We start from the raw sequence: 27,773 nt of genomic DNA on the forward strand, positions 1-27,773 counted from the left end.
CACCTCACTTTTTTGCCACATGTATCGTAAACCACGTCTCAGCAGTTTGTGGAGGTAAATACATCCGCACATGACTCCAATTACCAAAAGTTGATCAACTTTTGGAGATTTACTTTCCTGGATGATTGAGAATGCATGTCACTACCCGATCCGTACCGGAAACCCGATCGGTACCCCGCATGCGCGAAAGGTGTCTACTTCCGGTTGAAGCGTTTTACGATAGTTACGGGTCAGAGTATCTGTTAAGATGTTAAGAATAATAAGTATCTCTTAAAATGTTTCCGATAATGAAACATTTCAATATGATGTAGACAAAAACGAAAAATAAAAAGATAGTTACGGACCAGGACTCCCCGATCCTTACTGCGCATGTGCAAAGTCGGACCGTACAAATCGGGTCTACCCGATCCGTACCGCGCATGTGCAGGGGTTTTCTTCTTCTTCTGTTCGTTTAATGGCAGTTTACTCCCCAGTGTACGAGGATACTGCCACCTGCTGACCGAGCGAATGAACCCTATTATAAACTGAATTACCGTCATTTCAAATGCGTGTTAAATTTGATTTAGCGATAGTCCAGTGTGTTTAGGCTTGTCTGTGTGGAGAGGATTGATTGGAATAGTGATGATGATTTCCACTATCACTGTCAATTGTCAGTAAACACTTCATCTGGCTGATGAATCTACACGTGAGATATTACAAAGTCTGTATTATTAAGTCTGTAGTTAGGCGCCATTCTTCTTATTTTACGGCGCTGTTATTCATTCGGGGAATGCTCTCTGTTTTGGAGAAAAGCATGAATTTATTTGTATACGGGGGTATCCATTGTTTAAATGTCCCGGTAGTCGAAAAGGAGGCAGAGCTGTTGAGAAATGCTAGGAGCAGTGTTGCCAACTCCTCAGTAAGGAAAATCGCTATTGGCTGTCCTAAAAGTCGCTAGAAGTCGCTAAATGACGTCATCGCCTAATTTGCATAATTGGTCATGCTAATGTATTGGTAACCTTGTTGGAGAGAGAAATAACATCGTGGAAGAGACATAAAGTGAGTAAAAAACGTCTTAAATGCATTTAGAGTTTATTTAGAACTACAAATTAAATTTCTTTTAGCAATTATTGTTTTTTTTAATGTCACAATTCCAACCCTGCTCCTTTACCCGGGCTTGGACCGGCAAAAGTGACCCGAAATAGGCTCTGGTGGAGTTACTTTGTGTGTGTGTGTGTGTGTGTTTATAAGTAGTTTTAAACCGTGTGATCCACAAAACAGCATAACAGTAAATGAAGAAATGACAGTGCGGGAGCAGCGGCTTCGCTGATGCGCGATTCATTTGCAGTTTGGACGCATAGGTGTGAACATCTTCTGCCCTGATAGCAGCTTGGGGAGGACTATCCTCCGCCCGTGAGCGCTTTGAGCCGGGTGAGGTGCACACGGCAGCACCCGCTGCTTGTTGAGAGTAAAAGCGATACGCGCTTTCACGTCAAAAAGTCGTCATAAATAAGTCTCCAATAACACCAGAAAAAGTGGCCAGATTTGTCGCTGGTCGCTTTTTATAAGTCGTTAAGGGGGTCTGAAAACTCGCTAAATATAGCGACAAAGTCGCTAGGTTGGCAACACTGGCTAGGAGCTAACTGGGCGCTAACCGTATCATTCAAATATATTGAATGTCGCAATGCTGGCAAAGACAGGACGTGACGTAAGATTTGCGCATGCGGGGTACCGATCGGGTTTCCGGTACGGATCGGGTAGTGACAATGCATCAAGATGACTCCAATTACGCTCAGCCATTGTTGTGAGTGCGCACGCCAGCGGCTGCGAGACATTTATACAGCCGTATTTCGCACATGACTATGAAAGGCGGAAGAGGAAGTAGTTCCTTTGAATGTAGACAATCCGAATGATATAGTTTCTTTCCACTGTGTTCCTGTTAATGATAAACTACAAATTTACCCTAAATTACTAAAATATCGATATTTTAATGTGAGAATCGATTCTAGAACATAAATGACTGGTATCGGAGGAATCGATATTTCAGGATCGATCCGCACATCACTAGCGTGCAGGAGAGTATGCGCATGCGCATTGCCATGGTGATTTTAAAAATAAAGATAAAATGAAAAGTAATTAATAAAAAGTAAATATTTAAACATTCCCACAAATGTGCAATGAACGTGCAAAAATTCTGTTTAGTGGTTGTTGCTGTTTTTTTCTTTCTTTCTTTCTTTTTGAAAAATAACGATGTCTCTGAGGCGCGAATTCCGACGGTGAGAGGAACGGCCGGATACAGGAAGAAACAAGCCGATTATGTTCGCGTTAATTAAGTGGTTGGAAGATGTAAAATTCTCAATTCTGCCAACTGAACATATACGAGATTTTATTGAGGATGAATAATTAGCCGGCATGGAGGAAACAGACCTTTATTTCGTGGAGTGGCGACAAGGAGCCAAAAGGCGGGTGGCCGGTCTATGAAGCCTCCATCATCAAGCTAGCAGGTGCCTTTTCCCAAATATAATATTACTTTATTCTCGCTTATTTGGCACGGAAGCGTAGAGCTGCCACCCACGCAAAAGAGAAATATAAGTATATCACGTTATAACGTGAAAAGTATATCGTGCTAACAATATACTATCATGTTTATACAATATACTTTTCACGTTTGAACAATGTAATATCACGTTATTACAATATACATAATTATCACGTTCGTACAATAACGAACGTGATAATTATGTATATATGTATATTATAATAACGTGATATTATATTATACAAACGTGAAAAGCATAATGTTAGAACGATAAACTTTTCACGTTATAACATGATATAGCTCTATTTTGCTTTTGCCTGGGTGGCAGCTCCTCGCTTCCATAATTTGGTAATCAAAATATGTAACTTAATTAATTATATTGTGACGTACCTTTGCCTTTTCTTATTATTCTGCCTTCTCAGAAAGGGAAAAAAATTACAAATAAAACTTTTTACACTTGTTATATACAATAACTCTCAAAACCTATAAATATATTTTAAAATGTATTTTAGCGCATATATTTTTTGGCCATTTTTTGTATATTTTGAAATATATTTCAAAATATATTTTAAAATATATTTTTTACCGTATGGGAAATTTAAAAAGCTCTCTTTGCTGCTGACTGCACTTTAGATGTGTGACTTTGTCGTGAAACCCAAACAGTAAGATGACTATAGTGAAGGGTTAAAGTGGGATTTTACAGATTTTGTGCACAGCCTGTCATCAGCCGGCCTGTCCTGCTCCTCTTTATCGATTTATCCAGCAGGATATGAGCTGATGTTACATGAGCTGTCGTTTTATTGATTTACATGGATGCTTCTTTGTGAAAAAGATGTACTTGTACTTGTATTGACAGGCAGAATCTGATACTGTGGAGCCTTCCATTGAACCAGGTCAGCTTGACACTGAAAAGAGCAGAATCCTAATATTTTCCATTACATGCCCTTCCCATTGACAGCATAAAGCTAGTGCAAAGGTGGAATCCAGTGTATGAATCAGTTTGTGGCTTTGATGATATTTCTTAGAAACATTGCATTTAAAATGCCCATTATAAAATGTTAGTCTCTCCTCCTCTTCTGTAGCACAAGCCGCAGCTTATGGGCATCTGCACCAAAAAGATACCGTTCCATATCATTTAAGCCAGGAGTGAGGAACTCCAGGCCTCAAGGGTTGGTGTCCTGCAGGTTTTAGATGTGTCCTTGATCCAACACAGCTGATTTAAATAGCTAAATGACCTCCTCGACATGTCATGAAGTTCTCCAGAGCCCTAGTAATGAACAAATCATGTGATTCAGGTGTGTTGATCCAACGTGATATCTAAAACCTGCAGGACACCGGCCCTCGAGGCCTGAAGTTCCCCAAACCTGATTTAAGCCTGATTGAAACCCAGAGTTTACTGAATAAATAAATGATGCAAACTGTATTTTTTTCCTCTTTGATCTCTTCATGTGCGAGCACCGGTGATGGATATTGTTCCTTCTGCTTGGGGTCTGATTAGTTCGATGTCTGGAAAGTACCCAAAGACAGGAAATAGTAGCTCACATATGTTAAACCTAAAAAAAATCAGCCTGGTTAGAAAATGTAAGAAGTAGAGAAATTTGTGTTAAAATAAAGAGAGTAAAATTCAAAGTAAAGTAAAGTACAGAAGCACAGTATCTGTACTTCATTACTTCCCACCTCTGAGGGTATTTCTACTCCTTCTACTTCTCTGCTAGACACTAGTTGGATGTGAATGATTAATGGATAAATCAGTCACTTCAGCAGCTGTTTTAAAGTTAAATGTGGGTTTCTCTCATTTGCATTTTGTTCTTCCTCTTTGGTTTCCCCTGTGTGCAGCAAGCTCCTCCAGCTGTAGTCATGTTTATGTGAACCATCTGACGCATGAGGGGGAGTCTGCCTGCTACCTGGCAGCGCAGCGTGGACACCTGGAGGTGGTCCGACTGCTCCTCAAAGCACACGCTGATATCAACCAGCTCACTAATGACTTGTCCTGTCCTCTTTATGAAGGTATTACAACTGCGCTTCACTGATGTTTAATTTTTTTCTGTTTTTGCTTGTCTAACCCTTTAAGCTCCTCTAACCAAATGAATGTCCCAAAATTTGCTTCCAGCTGTTAGCCACGGGCACACAGATGTTGTAGAACTGCTGGTAAGCAAAGGTGCTGAGGTCAACAGAATACACACAGAGTCCAGCTGGACCTGCCTGCACCAAGCTGCATATAAGGTAGGCATTAGCATTAGCACTCACGTTCTTAAACGAACATTTTTCATTTAACACTAGATCATGACTTTTTGGTTTCGGTCAGGAAAGCATGGTCACATCTGTTGGGGATTTTCCCTTATTTCCCTTATGTTTTCTGACTGGCTGCAAGGCACAGAGAGAGAGAGAGACTTTGTGCATGTATTAACCTTTTTATTACATTTCAATTATAAATGAACTAATTTTTTACCTTTAAACACCTGCAGAAAAGGTGCAAACTGGCACATAAAATTTCAGCAGAATGCAGGGATGCAGTGATTTCTTGTGATGCTCACTGTGAAGAATGTAGGGCTTAAACGTTCCTGCTCTCTGCTGCCAGCGTTAGCTGTGGGGTCCTTGTGTGTTTGCTGATTGTATTTAAGATCATGTTTCTCCCAAAGGGCCACACTGAGATCGTGCGCATTCTTGTCAACAAATGCAACCTGGAGGCAGTAGATGATCACAGGATTTCCCTGTTATTTGTGGCTGCAGCGTACGGACAGAGGGGGTGCCTGGAAATACTCGTTAACGCCGGTAAATATGATTTACTTTTAATGGTAGCTGTACATTTTTTTCCTCCTTGTTAAAGGATCTCATGCTCCAAGTCCTCTTGGCCTCTTCTTTAGGAAGTAATTAAGTAAAATAGATTACACAGTCAATTTTTTAACCTGCTTTCACTTCAGGTGCCAACGTGAACACGCAGGCAGTTGATCTGAGTACACCTCTGTTCATCGCCTCTCAGGAAGGACACCAGGCCTGCGTGGACTTCCTGTTGGACCACGGGGCTGACCCTAACATGGTCTGCAGTCACGATTGGCCCCAGTTTGCCATTCACGCTGCAGCCCAGTTTGGTCAAATCGGGTACTGACTCATAACTTAACCTCTTTTAAAATAAGGCTGATTGTGTATTTTTGACGTTTTGATATTCGGTCACTCCAGAATCCTCAGGAGCCTCATAGCTGGTACGGATCGTGCGTGCGACCGCGGCGAGAGCATGGTGAGTCCCCTGGACCCCCCTCCCAACTCACTGTACATATATATATAGCACTGAGGTGATCCCTGTTGTAAATAAATTATCTCCTTTTGTTAACAAAGAAATAACTGTCTGCGCGTGAGTCCGTCCAGTAGCCATGACAGAACATTCCAGCCAGAATATGGACTCAGCAGACCAAGACCCAATCCAGCGAGCCCTCGCGTCACAGGAGCCGCTGCTGGTCCGCCACGAGGCAATGCTCTCACACCTGCTAGGCCAGATTGCGTCTCTAACCCAGGCAGTGGCTCGGCTTACACTGCTGGAGGGAACACCCTCGGTGGCTCACCCCGCCCTGCAAGGAGCCGAAGCCCCAGCTGTGGAGCCGGCTGCAGCTGAGGTAACAGCCCCTTCTCTGGTGAGCTAACCAAGTGTGCAGGATTTTTAATGCAATGCTCTTTGGTTTTCCGCCAACAGAGACGTTTGTTTGAAGATGATGGAGCAAAAATTGCATTTTTTGTTCAGTTGTTACGTGACTGCGCGCTGCTGTGGGCTCAGGCAGCACTTAAAGCCAACCCTGACATAACCTTTGCTGTTTTTTTCCTTTCAAAATTTAAAAATGTTTTTGAGAAGGGATCCGGCGCTGAAGAAGCAGCTCATCGGTTGCTGAACCTGAAGCAGGGGAAGCGGAGTATGGCAGACTACTCCATTGACTTTCAGATTCTGGCTGAAGAGACTGGCTGGGGTGAGGATGCATTACGAAGTACCCTCCTAAATAATCTTTGTGAAGAGTTAAAGGATGAATTAACCATGCGGGATTTGCCCACCTCGCTAGATGCTTTAATGACTTTGTGTGTAAAAGTAGATGGCCGCCTGCGTGCACGATGGAGTTCCCAGTGTTACAACCTTCATGAGCCTTCGGGGCAGCCCAGAGGAGCCCAGGCAGAGCTCCGTGAGCAAAGGGAGGAGTTGGATCAAGAGGAACCCATGCAATTGGGGCACTCCCGGGTCAATTCCACTGAGCGCCATCGCCGTTTGGTTTCTGGTGAGTGCTTGTTTTGTGGCAAGAAAGGACATTTTGTGGCAACCTGCCCATTGCGATCAAAAGGGCGCGCCCACCAGTAAATGTAGGAATACTGGTGGGCGAGCTCTCTCAAGATTCTCCTCCACGTCTTATGCTGCCAGCCAAGATAACTAATCAAACCATGACACACTCCCTCTTAGCTTTAATAGACTCTGGCGCTGAACAAAACTTCATTGACTCAAATCTCGCCAAACGTTTAAACTTGGTCTCTGAATCATTGCCACACCCTCTTCATGTTTCTGCTTTGTCGGGACAGCGCCTACCAGACATCAGTCACGTTACAGAGCCAGTTACCCTCACGTTATCTGGAAGTCATTCTGAAACAATCAGCCTTTTTGTGTTTCAGGCTCCACACACACCTTTGGTTTTGGGTCACCCCTGGTTACAACAACACAATCCTCACATAAATTGGAAGAGGGGGTGCGTGTTGGGGTGGGGGGAGGAGTGTCACATGAACTGTCTTAGATCAGCCCCTCCCCTCACTTCCACTGTTAAACCGCCCCTAGCTTTTGAACCACCAGATCTCTCCTCTGTGCCGCCAGTTTATCATGACTTGGCCGAGGTATTTTGCAAAGACAGAGCACGGTCGTTACCCCCCCACCGGCCATACGACTGCGCAATTGAATTGCTTCCTGGGGCTATTTTAGTTTGATATTAAAATCTCTTTCAGTGAGTCGGTGAAACTGCTGATAGCTGCAGGAGCAAGGTTGAATGAGGAAGATTGGATTTATGCTTTGGCCACTGACGAAGCAGACCTGCTGCAGCTGATATTTGAGCACCGGTGGATACCTCGTCCAGAGGCTGTGACCAGCGACGAATGTGTACTGCAGCATGATGGGAAAACTGAGCTGAAGCTGAGAGAACTGAACGAGATGCTCTGTGTGGCTCTAAACCAAGTACATTTTGCTGGCTGCTGGCTTCCTCTTCTCCTGAAGGCAGGACTGGAACCATCTTTACTGCTTCAGCCCCACATGTAAGGTGCCACACCACCTCTGTCTCCTTAGTTATCAACAAGCTGTAATAGGTTTGTTCCAGGAATGGGCCTCTAAAAATCAAAAACTTGACTTTGTTTAATTTGGCCAATCACAGTTTCATGGTCACCCTCTCACGCACAGCTGCTGTTTGGAGAAATCACAGAGAATATTCTAAGTAAACAGTTCTCTAACTTTCTGACTCGCCCCACTTCAGAAGCCAATATAAGGTCAAACCCCACAGTTAACAGGTTTTATTAGTCAGTGATGCTGCCTGAGGGAAGCAAAGGACACCTACAGGAGGAAGGTGGAGCAGAAGTTGGAGAGGAACAATATGAGGGAGGTCTGGAATGGTGTGAAAACCATCACAGGCCACAACACCAAGAAAGGCACAGTGGGGGGGGACTGTGGAGAAGGCAAACGAACTCAACAACTTCTTCAACAGGTTTGACCAGCCCACAACCCCCCCACCCTCACCTTTACTACAGAGCCCTCTCCCCACTCTCCTACCTCCCTCGCTTCCCCCCCTTCCTGACACTATGACACCCCCCTCCTCCAATCCCTCTCTCAGCAGCAAGACATCTTCTTCCCCCCCCCCTCCTCCCAATCATCTCCCAGTGTCACAGTGGATCAGGTTAGGAGACAACTGAGGAAGCTTCGCTCCAGAAAGGCAGCAGGCCCAGACAAGGTGTGTCCTAGGATGCTAAAGGCGTGTGCTGCTGAACTTGGGGAGCCGCTACAACGAGTCTTCAATCTCAGTCCGTGACTGGGGAGAGTGCCCGCCCTATGGAAGACATCCTGCATCGTCCCGGTCCCCAAAAGGAACCGGCCCAATGAGCTGAATGACTTCCGACCGGTGGCACTGACGTCACATCTTATGAAGACTCTAGAGCGGCTCTTCCTCAACCTCCTCCGACCACAGGTACAACATGCCCAGGACCCACTACAGTTCGCATACAAGGCGGATGTCGGAGTGGAGGATGCCATCCTGTACCTCCTGCATAGAGCCCACTCACACCTGGATGGGGGAAAAGGCACGGTCAGGATCCTGTTTCTTGACTTTTCCAGTGCCTTTAATACCATCCGGCCCTGTATGCTTCAGGAAAAACTGAAGGAATTTTGTCGCATGGAGTCACACAAACCACCTGCAACTCAACACCTCAAAGACTAAGGAACTGGTTGTGGACTTCGGGAGGTCCAGAGAAGGTCCACTGCCGGTTCACATAGAGGGGGAGGAGGTGGTCAACAAGTACCTCGGGCTGTGGGTGGACAACAAACTGGACTGGTCATGCAACACAGAGCACCTGTATAAAAAAGCCCAAAGCCGACTGTACTTCCTCAGGAGGCTGAGGTCTTTTAACATCTGCAGGAAGCTCCTGAGGATGTTTTACCAGTCAGTGGTTGCTGGAGTACTTTTCTATGCTGTAGTGTGCTGGGGGAGCAGCACAGCAAAGGAGGACTCATCCAGGCTGGAGAAACTGATCAGGAAGGCTAGCTCTGTGGTCGGCATGAAGCTGGACACTCTGGTGTCAGTGGCAGAGAAAAGGACACTAAAAAAACTGCTGGACATTATGGACAATGCTGGGCATCCTCTGCACACGGCCATAAACAACCAGAAGAGTCTGTTCAGTGACAGGTTGCTTCTCCCAAAGACAAGAACCAACAGACTTAAAAACTCCTTTGTCCCACATGCCATCAGACTGTTTAACTCCTCTCTGGAGGGGAGAGGGAGGGGAGACAGGAGGACAAAGGAGGGGGGAACAACTAAGCTGTAGTGCCTCTTCATTTCATTGTGCAATACCTTTTGTGCAATACTTTTTGTTAATAGTCAACGGTGCAATAGACCTCAATACTTGAAATGTGCAATTCACTTGCATTTTTATTTTTATTCCTATTTCTTCTATTTATCCCCTTCGTATATTTTATTTATATATGTCTCTGTATTTATATATGTGTGTGTGTGTGTGTATGTGTGTATATATATGTGTGTATGTATGTGTGTGTATGTATATGTATATATATATATATATATATATATATACATATATAAATAAATAAATAAATAAATAATATTCTGCTCACGCTCTGTAACTTCTGTTGGTGCTGTGCTTTTGGAAACCGAATTTCCCAGAGGAACCCACCCGAGGGATTAATAAAGTTTTATCTTATCTCTTATCTTAAACAAGGATCCCAATTAAATTTTAGTGACATTAAGATCAGTACAGTAGCATTTGTATCAGCCTGTTTTTGCCTGCAAAAATCAAATTCACTCATCTTATTTGCTCTCAGTTTATTTTCCTACCTTCACTCACCAGCAGTGGCCGTTTTCCCCCACCAGAAGAGGACTTCGGGGGAATAATCTTTAAAAAAAAAAAAAAAAGCTTCCGTATTTAAAGCTGTCTGGATATGCCTGAGAAAATTATTTTAAACAGGAGATCGGCTAAATTTAAGTCAGGATCCAAAGCTGGTTGATCACCCATCATCATTATCTGTTCCTTTGTGTCATCTGTTCTTTGTAGGTTAGAAGAGGCAGACAGCCAGGTGTTAAATTACCTCCTTCAGTTTGTAAACTGGTCGACTTTATTTCCCCATTTGAAACATATTCTGGATCGAAGGGTGGCAGAAAAGTCCTGGGATCCACATCCATGTTTTGGTAGAGTAGTAAATATGCACTGCAGAGTTTAAATAACCTGCTTCATACACACACGCGCCACCATTACCAATTTCACAGCGAATCTGGGTATATCCCAGTATACACAAGCACAGACATAACCATATCCATATTATTCCATTAAATGCAAATATTCGAGTCTGGTTCATCATTTTATGCACCGGGCTATTGGCTGCCTGCGGCGTAAGGTGTCGGGAAACGGGGTGAGGTCACTGGAGAGGGGCTGCCAGTGACCGAACAAGCCGAGTAGTCCCCAGCACACGCCAGTTTTGCTAAGACCTCAAGCGTGGTGAGACCAAATGCACCCAGTCATGCACCACCAATGAAACCCACTGCTCAGCTTATTGGAAACAGATGTATGGTCTCATGTGCCATCAATGGAGTACCACTTAAGATGCTGCTTGATTCAGGGGCCCAAGTGACTATGGTATCAAGAGCGTGGATAGAGAGAAACATCACCCACATTAAGATCAAGCCACTCGAGTCCCTCCTTCCAGACCAGCCTCTGGAAATAGCGGCAGCTAATGGTACAGACGTTCCATTTGATTGTTGGGCAGACACGGAACTTCAAATTCAGAGTGTGAACTATGGGCATGTCACCATACAAGTGCCAGTGCTTATCAGTCAGCACAACCTTAACTGTCCTATTTTAGGCAGCAATGTAATAGCTGAAATCCTAAAAACCAACAAAGAACAGAGAGGACCTGATGAGGACCAATGTCGTCCAACAGTTTCCTGTCCCCAACCGGCTTCATGATTTTCTTAAATTCAGGGACATCCCAGAAGCTTCATACACACACGTGCCACCATTACCAATTTCACAGCGAATCTGGGTATATCCCAGTATACACAAGCACAGACATAACCAAATCCATATTATTCCATTAAATGCAAATATTTGAGTCTGGTTCATCAGTTTATGCACATTCCTATTTGGAGTATGGATGGATTGGAGGTTTAAACAGAAGAATGTCAGGTACAGAAGAGGGACAAATAGAAAAACCAAAAAGCCTCTTACTAAGGTGTTGGATCACCAGAACAGCACTACTGCTCCTTTATGTTTATTCTTGAAATGCCTGGAAAGTCACTGGAGCGCTGGACACTATTCTTCCAAAAGATATTCCCTCATATGTTTTGATGATGTTGGAGAGGACTGTCTAATGGTCAAACATCTCCCACAGGCGTTCTTTTGGATTGAAATGTTGTGACTGCACACGTGTGATTCACACCATTTTCATATTCTTCAGTGACCCTTGTGCTCTATGGATGAGGGGAATTCTCACTCTGGAAGAGAGCATGCATATAGATAAAAGCCAATCACATAGACAAACTTTGTATTGATTTGCAGTGATCCCTCCCCTTTTTGTGCAGTAAGTACAGCTAGTGTCAATAAACAGCTCACTAGTGGTCAAAATAACAACAAAGCAGCCAAGAAATATATAACATACAAATAGATGTAATTATCCAAACAAATTCATATTCTTCCTCCCAAGGGCGTAGATTTGGTTTTGGCATTGGTGGGGACGGATGATTCAACCACCAAACCCTGACGTTTCTTTTTTTCCCCCGTTTTGTCTTTGCTTCTTGATAAAAAAAGGAGAAATATACTTGCCTACATATGCTATTCTACAGGCTTTTAAACCATTTAAAATTACAATTCATAGTTTTATATGTGAATTATATAATGTTAAATTACTACTAGAAAGTGCATTTTCTGAAGAAACTGCAGTGTGAATGCTTGAATCTGAATGTATGCACTGAAATGAATTAATTGCTGAATTTTGAGTTAAAAATTTTGAATGAGATGAAAAATACAGAAAATCTTCGCCTGAAAACAAATGTGCTGAACTGCTAAAAGCTGACATCCACACAGAAGTAGGAAAAAAGTTGAAAATTTTTTAAATGTAAATTAGAAAAACCTAAGAAATGAAAAAAAAATTAGAGTCAGAAAACATCTGAATTAATATTAAAAGTTTATATTCTTTGAATCACTGAATGACTAAAATGTGATCCCTCCACTTGGATCCATACAGTTTAAAAAGATTACATCTCTGAGCTTTGAAAGACACGCTGTTGGAAAGAGAACAACGATGGCGATGTTTTGAGGGTAAAATTATGGCAGTAGAGCAAACAATGTGGACACAGCAGCAGTTGACAGCGAAGTGTTTAAGATGAATCTTGGCACAGTGAGAGACAGAGCTCGTTAGGCAGGCAGGTGTGAGCCTGGTTGCTATAGTGACTGCACCCAATGGCTCCATACTCACGCACACAGACATGCGCCTCACTTTTGCTGCTTAAAATGAACAGAAAAGTCAGCCCGAAACAAATCGCTCCCAAATGAAAAGTACATGTTGTATTGACAAAATTCTTTCACCGTGAGCGCCAGCAAAGTCCAGTCTACCAAATTCTCAGTTTTCATGCCTGTGGAGTTTAATGCTTTTACAAGCATTCACACTAATTAAACAAATGACTAAGTATTTTAGGCTTTAGATTACTTCAGCCATATTCCATATATATATCAGGTATCATACAAAAATAAAAATAGCTTCAAATACATTCATGACAATAAAAGAACACGACTTCAAGGACTTACCAACATTACTTCAGTTATACTACACCAACATCTCTTATACATTAGCACTAAGGGAACACTGAATGACCTGGTGGTTTTTGTACATAAAACTACTCATCTAAGATTACCACAAATTAAAAGACCTCTCAGCAAAATTATGCAACATTTTAGGCACACTATTGCCCCTATCAAATCAGTGAGCTGGGATTTTTTATTCTAAACATGAACTACTGTCACAGCAAGAGACATGGACTACTGGTGCCCCACACAACAACTCAATGTCTACTATGTGAAAGAGCCAAACACATTCCTTCTCCTCTCGTTAACTGAGATAAACTGCTGGCATATTGGTTTTACATCTATACTGTCCAGTCTCTCCTGGTGGACATGGCATACAGCCGCATTGTTTAATCTCATTTGAGTCATTGTTGACCTAAGCCATTTTTTTAGTCTTCTGAGAGCACTGAAGCTTCTTTTAGCCTCAGTACATGCATTTTATCCTCAGATTAAAATAACAATAATAATAATATTATTATTATTATTATTATTATTATTATTATTATTATTATTATTATTATGTGCCTCACCTTTGGCCCTGGCTCTTCCCCTCTGACTGCACTAGGACGTACTGCCACCTGATAAAATAACACACTGATTCGTGCCTGTTACGACCCGGCTCAAAAGCCGCAACATAAAAAAGGAGATGAATACCAGAGTGTAGGTGAGAAGAGGTTTTATCTTAAAATGGAATACCAGGTTGGCTAAAATGGCTGGTGCCACCAAGGCAAAGACAAGTGAGCTCCCTGGACGCTTGCCTCAGGTATGCTTTTATCCACACCTGACTAGGTGTGGCCAATTAGCACCAGCTGAACACATTGAGATGATTAGGGGCTGCAGAGGGACGTAACAGTGCCATATAAAAAGTGAGACATGTCAATTCAGATTCTTTGTCAAATATACACTAATGAATCAATTTACATCAGCAGCCTAACAATTGTCATGATAATAAATACTAGTTCATCTATACAGTAGGGGTGCAACAATACTCACATCGATATTGAACCGTTCGATACAGTGCTTTCGGTTCGGTACGCATATGTATCGAACAATACAAAATTTTTTATTTATTTTATCAACTTTTCTTCTGACGATGCTGTCTGTGTTGAGCGCTCAGTGAATCTGCGTTCGACTACTCCGCCTAGGCTGCACTGTCGAGTGCAGATCCACTGAGCGCAGCACAAGCTAGCAAGACAGAAGCTAAGCTCGTTGCAACATGGCAACTGCCTCAACGCTACCCGAAATTGAACCTCCCCCACCCTCATTCAGATCTGGCGTTTGGAACTATCTTGGTTTTCATGTGAAGCATGACCCTGATGGTAAGCGCATCATGGACAAAAGTAAAACAGTATGTCGGATGTGCCACGCAATGCTCAATTGGTGGGAACTAGTGCGTTAGCGCAGTTAGCTTGTTAACGTGTTGACGCCGTCCAGCCCCACGCACGGGGCGATCCGCGGTAACTTGTTAATGGAGATTTGCCGCGTTATGGCGTTAATGTCATTTTAACGAGATTGACGCTGACAGCACTAGTGGGAACACAACGAATATGACTGCACATTTACTCCGACATCATCCTAGTGCAAAGACAAGTGGAAGCAGACAAAAACAACAAGCACGCATGCTACAAACTTTACCCGAGTCATTTAGACAGCCGTTAGCACATGATTCTCCTTATGGGGACCTGATATGTTTAATATGCTGCTGAGAGTATACCCCAGAAGAAGCGTATAGTATAGCTTTTATTTTGGAAAGAGCCATTTCTCTGTAATAAACTCTCTTTTCCAAAGATGAGTGATTCCTCGATCAGATAGATTTATTATTATTATTATTATTATTATTATTTTGTTGTTTCAGCAACATTAAATTTAAAAACTGTACTTTTGAGTTAAAATATATATTTATAATTTTAATAAATGACAAATTAAAAAGGCATGAACATTTTTTTGTATCGAAAAAATATCGAACCGTGACACCAAAGTATCGAACCGAACCAAACCGTGAATTTTGTGTATCGTTGCACCCCTACTATACAGGGCTCTAGAGTGCGACCAAATTTTTCAATGGTGCGACTAAAAAAAAATATTTGGTCGCACTGGTGCAACAAACTGTTCGGGTAACAAAAAAAAAAAAAAGAAAAAAAAAATCTCTGCAACTCTCCGTGTGGTCAACAACAGACACACATTATGCCCCTATCGTGGACTAAACCAATCTGATAGTCAGGGGCGGGACTTCTCTGATTGGCCGTGGTCCAGTTGAAAGTGCAGTTGGAAGAGGGAGGTGAGTAGCTTGAATAAAGCGATATCAATTTATTAAATCCTGAATCGACTTTTAAATATAACTGTGTTTTGCCAGAAACGCCAGAGTCTCAGATTAAAGCTCACAAAACTATTTCAACAACCACCAAACAGCAAATGAGAGCAGGCACACGGATTCCACACAAAGACGTAAACACAGCGCGGACCCGACGCATCAGAATCAGCTTTGTCTTTCTCGGCTTTCTCACCCGACAGCACGTAGACGGATACGCTGTCGGAGCTCACCGATTCTGATGTGTCGGGTCCGCTCTGTGTTTACGTCTTTTTGCGCTGATTCTGAGCTGCAGGTTTTGTCTCTCTCCAACCAAAATTCACCAAGCCAGCAGCAAAAGAAGCAGCGAACTACGCTTCATATTTGATAAATGTCGTCATGAATTCCCTCTTACTTTTGCTGTTTTGCTTCCACCACAATAAAAATCACACTTCCTGCACAGCTCTCTCTCTCTCTCTCAGTGTACTTCAAGAACAGTTTCCCATCTCAAATCGCTGTTTTCTGCATTATTGATTCGCTTCTTACCCACCAGTCTACCGTTGTTTACCAGTGGTGTCGGCCGCTGTCATTTTCTTTTCTTTTTCTTTTTTTCACTTAAATGATCTCGGACTAGAAAGCCTAGTTTCTGCTGTTCAATACTGAAGAAATTTAAACTTTTTAAAATTATGCAAAATTGCAGAATATTGCAGAATATTTTTAAGGTTATCTACTATAAAAAGCCAGACCAGAAAAATCTCCTTCATGTTTTTCTGTGTTTTATTCTCAGTTACTTTCACACAAAGGCATCTGCTGTGATGTTCACAATTCTGATGAAGTCTCACATGTATCAGTACTGATAAATGATCAGAATTATAATATTTCTGACTAGTGCTGGGCGATATGGAAAAAATATTTATCACGATATGAATTATTTTATATCACGATAACGATATATATCACGATATACGACCTGACCTGTGGTCATCTAGAAAGTACGCAGTCTGTAAACAGCGAGTGCCGAGGGTGCAGTCTTTGTTTTGAGTTACCGTAAAGTATGTCGCAAATCCGGGTGCACGTACAGCAGCACCAGCTCGCAAACCACGAGACGGAGTTTCTTTGCGAAAAATATCTTTTTTTTTATACTTTCCTTATTCGTCATTAACTGTTATATATACCACTCCTTATTTTTGTTCGGGGGAGACTGCCTTGAAAAGTGTGACGATACGCTTCTTCCCCACATATATATGTGTTTAATAAAATCACTATTTTTGACATCTACTGGGACTCTGCAGTCGTTTGTCCTTTCCTCAAAATACGAACCACGACATCTTGCATAAAGTTAAGAGCATGTATAGTGAGAAGACAACACTAATATATTTGCCACAGGCTATTTAACCCTCTGGGCTTGTTCAAAATCACTACCCTTTCAGCTTGTTCGTGGCCAAAAGTGGCCACCTACAGATTAGGCCTGTAATTTTTTTTTGTTTTATTTTTTTGCCATTTTTTCTGCATAAAGCTTTTAAGTAACTTCAGTTCTTTCCATAAATATTAAATAATTATTACTTTTTCATTTTTTAACCCTTTAAACACCAGTTTGTTTGTCCACTGCACCAGCTGGACGACAACCTCAAATCTCGCAATTTTATATAATTGAATTGCTACTGAAATTTCTTGTATTATTAATAGTAGAGTCTGGGGCATATAATTGATTCACATCAACATTGATTATAATGCATTGTTATTTTAGTGCAGAGAGAGCAAAAACAAAAAAACTCCCTCTCAGCTTGTTCGTGGCCAAAAATGGCCACCCCTTTTTTACATTTACAAAATGCTATAAAATTCATATATATTAAAAAAAAAAATGTCCAGTTTTTTTACATGATTTTTTAGATTAGCATCAGGGCTGTTCATGAAAATCAAAATTTCATTAAAATTCTGCAATAATACCAGTTAGAGCACATAATCATAACAACTCATAAATAGAGAAAATCATAAAATCCCAGTTTTTTTTCTAAATAATATATGCCATCTGATTTATTTGCTAACCATGATGAAGGTTAGATGCATAGCAATAATTAACAGCATCAATGACATTTATGCAACATTGTTTTTTTTCTGCAGTGGCAGAAAAATAAAAAAACTCCCTCTCAGCTTGTTCGTGGCCAAAAATGGCCACCCCTTGTTTACATTTACAAAATGCTATAAAATTCATATATATTAAAAAAAAGTGTCCAGTTTTTTTTTACATGATTTTTTAGATTAGCATCAGGGCTGTTCATGAAAATCAAAATTTCATTAAAATTCTGAAATTTAACCCTTTAAATACCAGTTAGAGCACATAATTTTAATGATTTACATAGGGATAAAAGCATAAAATCCCCATTTTTTTCTAAATAATACATGCAAACTGATTTATTTTCTAACCATGATGGAGGTTAGATGCATAGCAATAATTAAAAGTATCAATGAGTTTTATGCATCTTTGTTTTTTTGTGCAGTGAGAGAAAAACAAAAAAAAAATCCCTCTCAGCTTGTTCGTGGCCAAAAATGGCCACCCCCTGTTTACATTTACAAAATGCTATAAAATTCATATATATTAAAACATTTTTCTACTTTCATTGACTTGATTTTTTAAATTAGCACCGCTTCTAGTCATAAAAACCAAAATATAATTCAAATTCTGATATTATACCCTTTGAATACCAGTCAGATTATGTATTATTATAGTAAAAATAGTAATAAAGTTCACATCTTTTAGCATATAAATGGTGAAACCTAATATGTTTTTTATCATCATTGCAGGTCAGTAACAGTAACTGTTACAATGATTTATTTTTACTTTATTTATTTATTTATTCTTTCTTTTTTTGGGGGGGGGGGATGAATGGCCAAAAGCAATGTCAGTTAGAGGCCAGAAAGGCAATTTAATGACCAAATAATCCCTGCAATCACCAATAAAATGATCAAAATTTATATTCCAGTATCTGTGTGCTTCTGTGTGCATCCTCATTAGCAGCAAGATGTACTAACCACATTAGAGTGGTTTTTGACCCTATTTTTCTTCCTTTCATCTGATTGGTCAATGTCATGTCAATCACAAATGTAACAATCCAATCAGAGAACAGATGGGTTTGGCTGTCGGAGGGGCGCTTTTTTTGAACTGCAGGTCTTTGAAGGGAATAAATGCCCTTTTACATGCCAACCCAGCGTTTTCCTTCATCACCACGAAGGAAAACAGTCTGTGGTCGTCTGAGTTTGGTGATTTTTGTGTCACAGGTCTACGTGCTTAATACAGGGACTTCCACAGCCTTTTCAACAGCGCTGCGGGCCGCGGGGGGCGGGCAGTGTTTTGGAAATGACAGTCTTCATTACAAAGCTTTCTTCCTTATGAATTAGCATACATGTTTTTATTGAACATTTGAAGAACTAGCAAAAAAAACGAAACTCTTGTAGAGGACATAAAATCAGAGACAGAAACGACAAGGAGCAGGTGCATCTAGTACAGGTAGAGCTGCTGCAAAAACCCACAGAGCCCAGCAGCCAGCGCAACAAATTCTGGATCCTTTGCTTTTAGTTAGCAGTTAGCATTAGCAGCACATCCTGCTTCCGATGTGAAAGGACTTTTATGCTGCGCACTGTGACTCACAGCAATGGTCCCGGGTCAGCCCTGACTTTGTGTTAAACTAATCCTAAAGTAATGATGGTATTTCTAACCACTGACATACCACAACTTTCTCCTTTCAACAGCTGCTGAAAGTTAGCGGACCTAGCTGCTATCGGATATTTATATAGAGATCCTCCAGCTTCAAACTGTATTACCCTTCAAGGACCTGCAGTTCAAAAAAGTGCCCCTCCGACAGCCAAACCCATCTGTTCTCTGATTGGATTATTACATTTGTGATTGACATGACATTGACCAATCAGATGAAAGGAAGAAAAATAGGGTCAAAATTCGTACGTGTAACTTGCAGGGGTTTTTTGGCTAAGTCCACACACAAATCTTTTTTACGCACACACAAATCTTTTTTACGCACACACAAATCTTTTTTACACATACAAATCTTTTTTACGCACACACAAATCTTTTTTACACATACAGATCTTTTTTACGCACACACAAATCTTTTTTACACATACAAATCTTTTTTACACATACAAATCTTTTTTACACACACACGAATTCTTTTTACACATACAAATCCTGATTTACAAGTACAAAACTGATTCACAAGTACAAAATATTTATGACCACATTTTGAGCCCATACACTTTCTACACCTGGTTCAAGGGGCTGCTGTTCCGTTCCTTTCACGCATCCTTTATTCCCCATCACCGACTGCTGGTTCCTTGTGTGTTGCTGTCAAAAGAAGCATATTCCTCCGTTGCTTTGGCATGTGGGATATTGCTGTGGTAGTTTTGGTGAAGCCAAAGACAGACAAGAAAATCTTCCTCTGTTGCAACTGGAGGAGCTGAGCAGGAAGCTCTGGGTTGTTTCCCCTGTGCCGGTTTTCATCTGAGGAGTTTCTCTGCCAATGTGACCGAAGGAAAGACGTTGTCCTCGGAGCTCCTCCGTCAGTTGGAGTCTGAACCCCATGCCTTTTTTACTTCCTGAGAACTTCCAGTGTTTTAATCCAACATGCTATGTATTGCTTTATTCTGGTTTAGGCTCACATCTCCACTTCATCTATAATCCTCCAATTCTCACACCTTGGCCTCCCGTGCAGGTTTGTAAGGGTGCACAGCAGCTAAAAGATCTCCTTTGTTATAAAAAAGTCAAAAGTAGATCTCAGGCTGCTAATGCAGGAAACTGCATACAGGGTGACCCCTAGTTTGATACCAGTGGGTACTGGATTGTGGTGCAGTCTCTCTTCAGTAGTGGGACCCACATGGTTTTCCTTTCATGAGGGATCCACTGAGTCGCCGGCTCCTCGGTCTCAGAAAATGCTCCTATGTTCTTTTCTTTTTTTTTTTGGGGGGGGGGGGGGGGGGGGGGGGGGGCTCCACTTCCATGCCCCCCAACCCCAATCCTCCCCCAAAGAAGAGGATTGGCTAGAACTCAACATCAGTGGTGATGCAGTCAGCCTCTTTGAAGATTGTCCCCTCATCTTCTGGAGAGGAGGTTTCTTCATCTTGGGCAGATGTATTTTCTTCAAGGGCAGAGGACTGCTTGCTGTCCTTGCTCTCTGACCAGATCATATAGGCAGTGCTTGAAGCAGTGATGATCTAATTGCCATATTGCCAGAATAAATGATCTGGAAGCTGTTAGGCTTACTTACAGCAGTAGCTCTGTCTGCACCGGCATAAACTCCAGGACACGTTTACAAATAGTGTTTGTTGTTGTTTACGCTCCAGCTGCAGCTGCAGGTTTGAACTCTGCAAAATGTCCTGTGATTGGGGTTTTTTTTGTTTTTGTTTCTAGAGTTGATATTTTGGGTATGGTATCTTTTGATGAAAAATACAAGAGTAAAAGTGCTTTTAACATGTGCTTCAAAGCTAAGTTTGACTGGGAACCTCAAAGCTCAATATCCTGCATCCACAGAAATTCACTGCAGCCTATGTAATGTTTGAATTTATTCCAGTCTATCTTGCAAATACATGTTTGTACTGCAATGTCATGCACAAACACAAACTATTAGATCCTTAAGATCAAACCTATGTCAAAATTGTTTCATTATTTTGGTCCACTGGAGTGTGGTAGGCCATCAAAGGCCGCTACTAGAAACTCAGAATATTACATGAAATTGCTTGCTTGGCCAAAAATGGGTAAATGATGTAATTTGGTAAAAAATATTAAAAACTACAATTTTCATGTGTTGAGTTTAGAATGAAAGCAATTTTACCTAAATCGCATGATATAGTACTGTCAGTAACAAGGAATCAAAAAAGGTGGTTATAATGGGTTTCAATTGGCCACAAATGGCCACGATAGAGCCAAGAGGAACAATTTGGTGTATAGTGAATATTATTGATATTATTAAGGAGCTGATGTTGAAAATTAAAAAATCTGAAAGAAATACACACCTTTGGGAAGTTTCATTCCATTTGCATTAACAGAACAAAAATGGTTGAAAAGCGAAAAGCAAAGTGGCCACAAATGGCCAGGATAGAGCTCAGAGGGTTAACCCTTTAAGACCTACCATAGAACCAAGTCCGCCAGAGCTTATCTTTATGTTTTTACATGCTGTAGTGCCACTTGTGGGAGTATTTCAAGTTTCCATATATCAATACAACCGTTATAGCCCAAATTTTAATAATATGTATGCATTAAGTCCATAGTAACTACATAAATTGCAAAAATTTGTAGTGCAATAAACTACAAAAAAATTGAAAATCGTTTTTGCTTTGTTTTTTACATATATTTCTAGTTAAAATAAAATTTAAGAGGCTTATCCCTCAAAACTGTAAATACAAAAGTTTCCAACCACGAGAAATTTATTTTGAGTGTCTTCATAGTTTTATTTTTGAGATACACTAATTTTTGTATACTACAGGAAAAATGAAAATAAATATTATAATGCATCAAAATAAACTATTTCCAACAGTGTAATTTGAGTTCTAAGCATCCCAGAAATGATACAGAAAAGCATAAAGTCAAACATGTCTTTTAAAAACACCAACATAGGCTTATAAGGCCCTTTCGCGAAAATGACGTCACTTCCGGTTTCGGGCAGGTAATGGCAGACATGCGATAGTTCGCGCTGACGTATATGCCAACATAGGAAGTCTTATGAACGTCGGCAAAGCATGTTTCTGGAATATTATCTTTTTGTTGCTGCAAGTTTGGAATATTATGTTTTTGTTGCTGCAAGTGCTTCTTATGCAATTTTTGCAAAGTTATATGTGGAAGGAAACCGTGACCTTGGACAAGCTAATGGCATTAGATGTAAGTACAACTCCTCCGGTTTCACATGCAAAAAAAAAAAAAATATTGCACTACCTTACGTGGTTCCAGTTCTACAGGGGTTTAAAAATAGTTAGGTAAAACGGAGTGTGCCTGCTCCGACCGGTTGTAAAGGGTTAATTATATATTTTATGTAATAATTTATAAAATTTGGGTTAGTACGATATAAACGATAGAAGACAAATGGCACGATAGACACTTTTCTATCGTCCACACGATATATATCGTCATATCGCCCAGCACTACTTGTAAATCAATTTTGTACTTGTAAATCAGGATTTGTATGTGTAAAAAGAATTTGTGTGTGTATAAAAAATATTTGAAGATGACATTGACCAGTCAGATGAAAGGAAGAAAAATAGGGTCAAAATTCGTACTTGTAACTTGCAGAGATTCACACGTTTTGGGTTTTTTTTGGCTAAGTCCACACACAAATCTTTTTTACGCACACACAAATTCTTTTTACACATACAAATCCTGATTTACAAGTACAAAATATTTATGACCACATTTTGAGCCCATAAAGTAACGATATGTTATTACTGCTTTGTTATTCTGTCTGTCTGCCAAAAATTAGCTTTTTAATCAGTTCAGTCACAGATTTATTTTATACTGTTTTTATCATAGCAAAGAAATCAATAAATTAGGTAAGAGAAGATAATCGTCTTCTGGGTTAATGTCTGTATCACTATTTACATTGTTGTAGGTAATAGTTAATCATGACTATTTTAAAGTGTCTTATCTTCTCTGCTAATACGGAAGTCAAGTAATCTATGTGAACGAAAAGAAAGCAATTTTAGTTCAATGTAGTGTTTTTGTAAGCGGGTATAATGCTTGCAAATTAAATAGCAATTAATCTAAGCTTTTAGAATTTGTTTTTTTAATATTGTTTTTCCCTTTTTAAAGCTGAAGTCGCAAGACTGTTTGCCCCTTACAGAGCGAGGCCTTCCTCAGCACCACTTTCATCTCTGACCCCACAATCTTCCAAGAAAGCATGCCGCTCCATTTACACACACACCTTCTTCTGTTTACATGATCATATGTCAGACACAGTGCCAGCTAAAGCAGTCAAATCTGACCCAGCAGCAGCTGGACTTGGAGAGAAACGGATTTCATTCCAAGGTGATGCTACATGTCATTTGTTAATATTTCAAGATTTAGTTTAACTACCTTTTTACTCTTATATGTACCATTTTTGTTGTAATGTACAGTAAGTAATGTGTTTTACAGGAAGGGATGATGACCCAGAAGTGGTCAAGGCAAAGATTGAGGATACCTTCCCTCAGCTAAAAGACACAGGAGGGTTTGAACTGCTGAGAATCTCGGGTACAACACGAAGCCGTAACCTGTGTACAATCCCAAGCCCAGACACTGGATATACAGTGCGATATCGCTGCAGTCCATTGAGTGGAATTGGACAAGCTCTGATCTATATAAGGCCACTGCAGAAAAGTATTGATTTGGAAGACGTGAGTAATGACTAGGGTCAGAATATGTTATTTGCATGTATTAATAAACTAGTTCAAATGGCTAGCTAAGCTCAACTATGTGTCAAATCACTTTAGCTGTCAGCTGGTTAGAAACATGACTGCATATGAGTAATAATGGTTCTGAATGTGTATGTAAGTGTAACACTTCTGGAGTCGTTACAGTATACTAGGACCAGTTAGGTTTGACTACTAGAGCAGTAATGAGTGTAGCATGTAATAAAAACCACAGACCAGAAAATAAGTTTAAATTGCCGGCTTGCTATTTTTCTTTAGCATTAAAATGTTAATTAAATGCAGGATTAAAATGTAGGGTTGACCAAAATAAATAACAAAAAACATGTAAAAACTGAAAACAATTCAGCAAAAGGCTGAATGACCCCTTAAACAAATGAACAAACAAAAGAAAGTTGTCTCTGTGTCCTTTAACTATTAATCCTGGAATTGCTCTGAATGGTTATCCAGTGCTTTGAAAGTCCACTGTTCTTTTGCAGAGGTGTATGGATAAATCCTACCAGTTTTTTTTTTAGCGAAAGAGCTCAACGTCCAGCAGGGGGCGGTTTTCCCTTTTCCTGCCCGGTACAGTTCAATGGGTCCGTGGGTGGCTCGCCATCTTGTTTCTCGCTCAGCGGATCAAACTCCGATTCTAGCTCGGCATTTCCCGATCCAAACCTTAATGGCCTACCATAACAACAAAGCAATATGCATAAACATTTGAAAATAACACACGGGTAGCCCTTAAATAACAATAATAAGTCCGTTTTTCCAGCTTATTTAGTCCTAAAATGAGGTGACGCCAATATGGCGCGCGGAAACAACGTCAAAGGCCTTTGAAGTATGACCTGTGTGTCGGTTAAGCACCGATTCACCGTTTTTTAACATAAAACAGCATAAATCTGCTACCTTGACTTTCCATTTGCATGAAATGAGCATTGTAATACAACAAAACATTTCTTGCATGAAATAAAATATAATTTCTGAACTCACCAAGTCCCGTTCAGTTATGTTCACAACGTCACGAAAGCAAGGACAGGTCGGAAAACAAAAATATATTCTCCAGAGTACAAAAATGGCTTGTTTTTTTAATATTTTTTCACTCGTTTAGGTAGCAGCTCCGCAAGGACTGTCTGCATTTCTCCCTCTCCAGCATCAAAAAGAAGGAACAACCCGATTGTCCCCTCTCTCTCACGGACAATAACCATATCCAACTTCTAAATATTACTTGTCATGTTGTATGTTGTTGCTTAGGATTGTTTTATTGCACTGGAGTCATATTTTACATTTATTATTATTTTATTCACGGGTGTATGGAAGCTCCAAACGCAATTTCATTGTTTTTTTGACAATGACAATAAATATTTGAATTGAATTGAATTGGGTGCAGTGTTGCCAACTCCTCAGTAAGGAAAATCGCTATTGGCTGTCCTAAAAGTCGCTAAATGACGTCATCGCCTAATTTGCATAATTGGTCATGCTAATGTATTGGTAACCTTGTTGGAGAGAGAAATAACATCGTGGAAGAGACATAAAGTGAGTATAAAACGTCTTAAATGCATTTAGAGTTTATTTAGAACTACAAATTAAATTTCTTTTAGCAATTATTGTTTTTTTTAATGTCACAATTCCAACCCTGCTCCTTTACCCGGGCTTGGACCGGCAAAAGTGACCCGAAATAGGCTCTGGTGGAGTTACTTTGTGTGTGTGTGTGTGTGTTTATAAGTAGTTTTAAACCGTTTGATCCACAAAACAGCATAACAGTAAATGAAGAAATGACAGTGCGGGAGCAGCGGCTTCGCTGATGCGCGATTCATTTGCAGTTTGGACGCATAGGTGTGAACATCTTCTGCCCTGATAGCAGCTTGGGGAGGACTATCCTCCGCCCGTGAGCGCTTTGAGACGGGTGAGGTGCACACGGCAGCACCCGCTGCTTGTTGAGAGTAAAAGCGATACGCGTTTTCACGTGAAAAAGTCGTCATAAATGAGTCTCCAATAACACCAGAAAAAGTGGCCAGATTTGTCGCTGGTCGCTTTTTAGAAAAAAAAAGTCGTTAAGGGGGTCTGAAAACTCGCTAAATATAGCGACAAAGTCGCTAGGTTGGCAACACTGATTGGGTGTGGCTGGTCACAGGAGTCACGCTGCAGCGTGCCCTTTCACAATAAGAGTCTGAACACATATTTTAGCCATTTTACCTGAATTAACATAAAAACACCATGAATTAGCAAGTTTTTTAACCTTTTAACATGTTTTTAAATAAATGAAATACTATACCATGAATTATATCATTGCTGATGTTTTTTAATGAATTCTTTAACTATTATCATCTATTTATTGACTATTTATCACCTGTAATATATTTCTTATGACTGTTTTTACTAACAGGCTTTTATTTATTGACAGCTATGTTAACCAGGGTTACATAAGCAATTGTTAGAAAAGGTTTAGAAGGACATGTCATTTTGTATTTACAATTTGTTTCTGCTGCTCACATGTTGACAAATGCAATTGCAGAACTGTCAAAATATTTCTTATCACAGCATGCACCAAATCTGTGTGTGTGTGTGTATATATATATATATTTATATTTTTTTCTCCATATTGTCTGTAGAGCCTGACAACCTTCCAGCAACAAGGACCCCCCACAAAATGCCTGAATTGTGACATTAACATTCCTTTAAATAAAATGAAAAACCACATCACTAAATGCACAAGGTAAGGAACATCTTTGATTTTCTATATATTTTAGTATACAGTGTGGAAACTAAGTAAATCCACTTTATATATTGGTGATGGATGTTGAAACCTCTGCCAATCCCTCTCACAGTTCATTGAGTGGTGCTGAACCTCAGTCTGTTACTGAAAGTCAGGCTAGGCAGACTCGTAGTACAACAGCAAGGTCAGAGGTCCCATCCTGTAGCAACAGTGATGCCTGGAATCTGTCCTGCGGGGTAGAGGAACCAGATGCTATCATCTTGGACTCCACCATAACCTCAGCAAGAGCAGAGCAATCATCAGGCGATATGGTAGTGCAGGAAGATGCATCTCATCAAGATGAGGAAAAGTCATTTCTAGGGGAAAAACCAGGTAGTGACAGGAATTAAGTTAGGAACATACCAGACAAATGGCAAAAATTACATATATTTTATTTCTTTTGATTGATCCATACAAATGTGTACCTTTCAGAGTGGAAATGTGAACAAGATGCAACCAGAGCAGCCTGGCTCTACAAGTCCGAGTTACTTTCAAAGTATGAGACCAGAAAGGCAGTAGTCCTGCAAATGGACTTGCGGGAAAGTATTGTGGATCAACAGAGGTCACTTATCTCCCTCTACAAAGCCCCAAAGGTAGAGTGGGCGGGCCCTGTCAGATGCAGACTGGAAGTTATTGTTTCTGTATTGGGAAAACAATAGAAATCCAGTGACTGACTAATCCGAAACTTCACAAGTTTTTTTTTCTTCTTCCTTTAGGGGATGTTGCTGTTGGAGAAGTTGTGAAGAGATTGTTCTTCTCAAAGGCAGTTTCTCTAGTACAGTCTGGTTTGCATTTGAATTTTGGTATGTATGTATGAAATAGACTGGCCACATGTATAGTGGATTAAATAAGAGAATATTTCATCATGTAAAGAAAATGTGTTTATGTAAATGAGTTAATTGTGTTAAAATTACTGCCTGGATTTCTCATACGCAACATAACCTAGCTGTACTCTTTTCAGGGAACACAGATCTTACAAGACTGTTTGACGGTGAGCCAGAACACTTGACTCCATCCACTTGTCAGACCTTGCTTGAGAGTGACATGTTTTTGGTGGCAGGTAAGAAAGTTATGTACAGAAATAAGAGGAAGAGTAATTTAAAATAATACATGTGCAGCACTAAAGGAAACAGCATTACTTGTGTTACATTATCCTAACTGTAACCATAAAGATGAAAAATAGATTGAATACAGTTACAAAACTGTTTGTTTTTACCCCCATGCAATGTTAGGCTAAGTGAATTTATTATGTTTGATCTTAGGAAGAA

The 27,773-nt window shown here is 40.4% G+C and overlaps 1 protein-coding gene across 1 annotated transcript; it reads left to right on the forward strand.

The window, feature by feature from the left end:
• The first annotated feature begins 135 nt into the window (after positions 1–135).
• LOC134633432 (ankyrin repeat and SOCS box protein 3-like) lies at positions 136–27,248 on the forward strand. Its single transcript, XM_065471619.1, has 14 exons — positions 136–229; positions 4,355–4,525; positions 4,629–4,741; positions 5,158–5,290; positions 5,440–5,617; positions 5,696–5,785; positions 5,904–6,144; positions 6,360–6,471; positions 6,592–6,771; positions 7,317–7,372; positions 7,458–7,783; positions 10,301–10,439; positions 11,145–11,285; positions 27,222–27,248. Exons 1-14 carry the CDS (start codon positions 136–138, stop codon positions 27,246–27,248), a joined length of 2,001 nt encoding a protein of 666 aa, XP_065327691.1.
• The last annotated feature ends 525 nt before the right edge of the window (positions 27,249–27,773 follow it).

The sequence above is a fragment of the Pelmatolapia mariae genome, linkage group LG8, assembly GCF_036321145.2.
Source record: "Pelmatolapia mariae isolate MD_Pm_ZW linkage group LG8, Pm_UMD_F_2, whole genome shotgun sequence".
In the NCBI taxonomy this organism is placed as follows: Eukaryota; Metazoa; Chordata; class Actinopteri; order Cichliformes; family Cichlidae; genus Pelmatolapia; species Pelmatolapia mariae.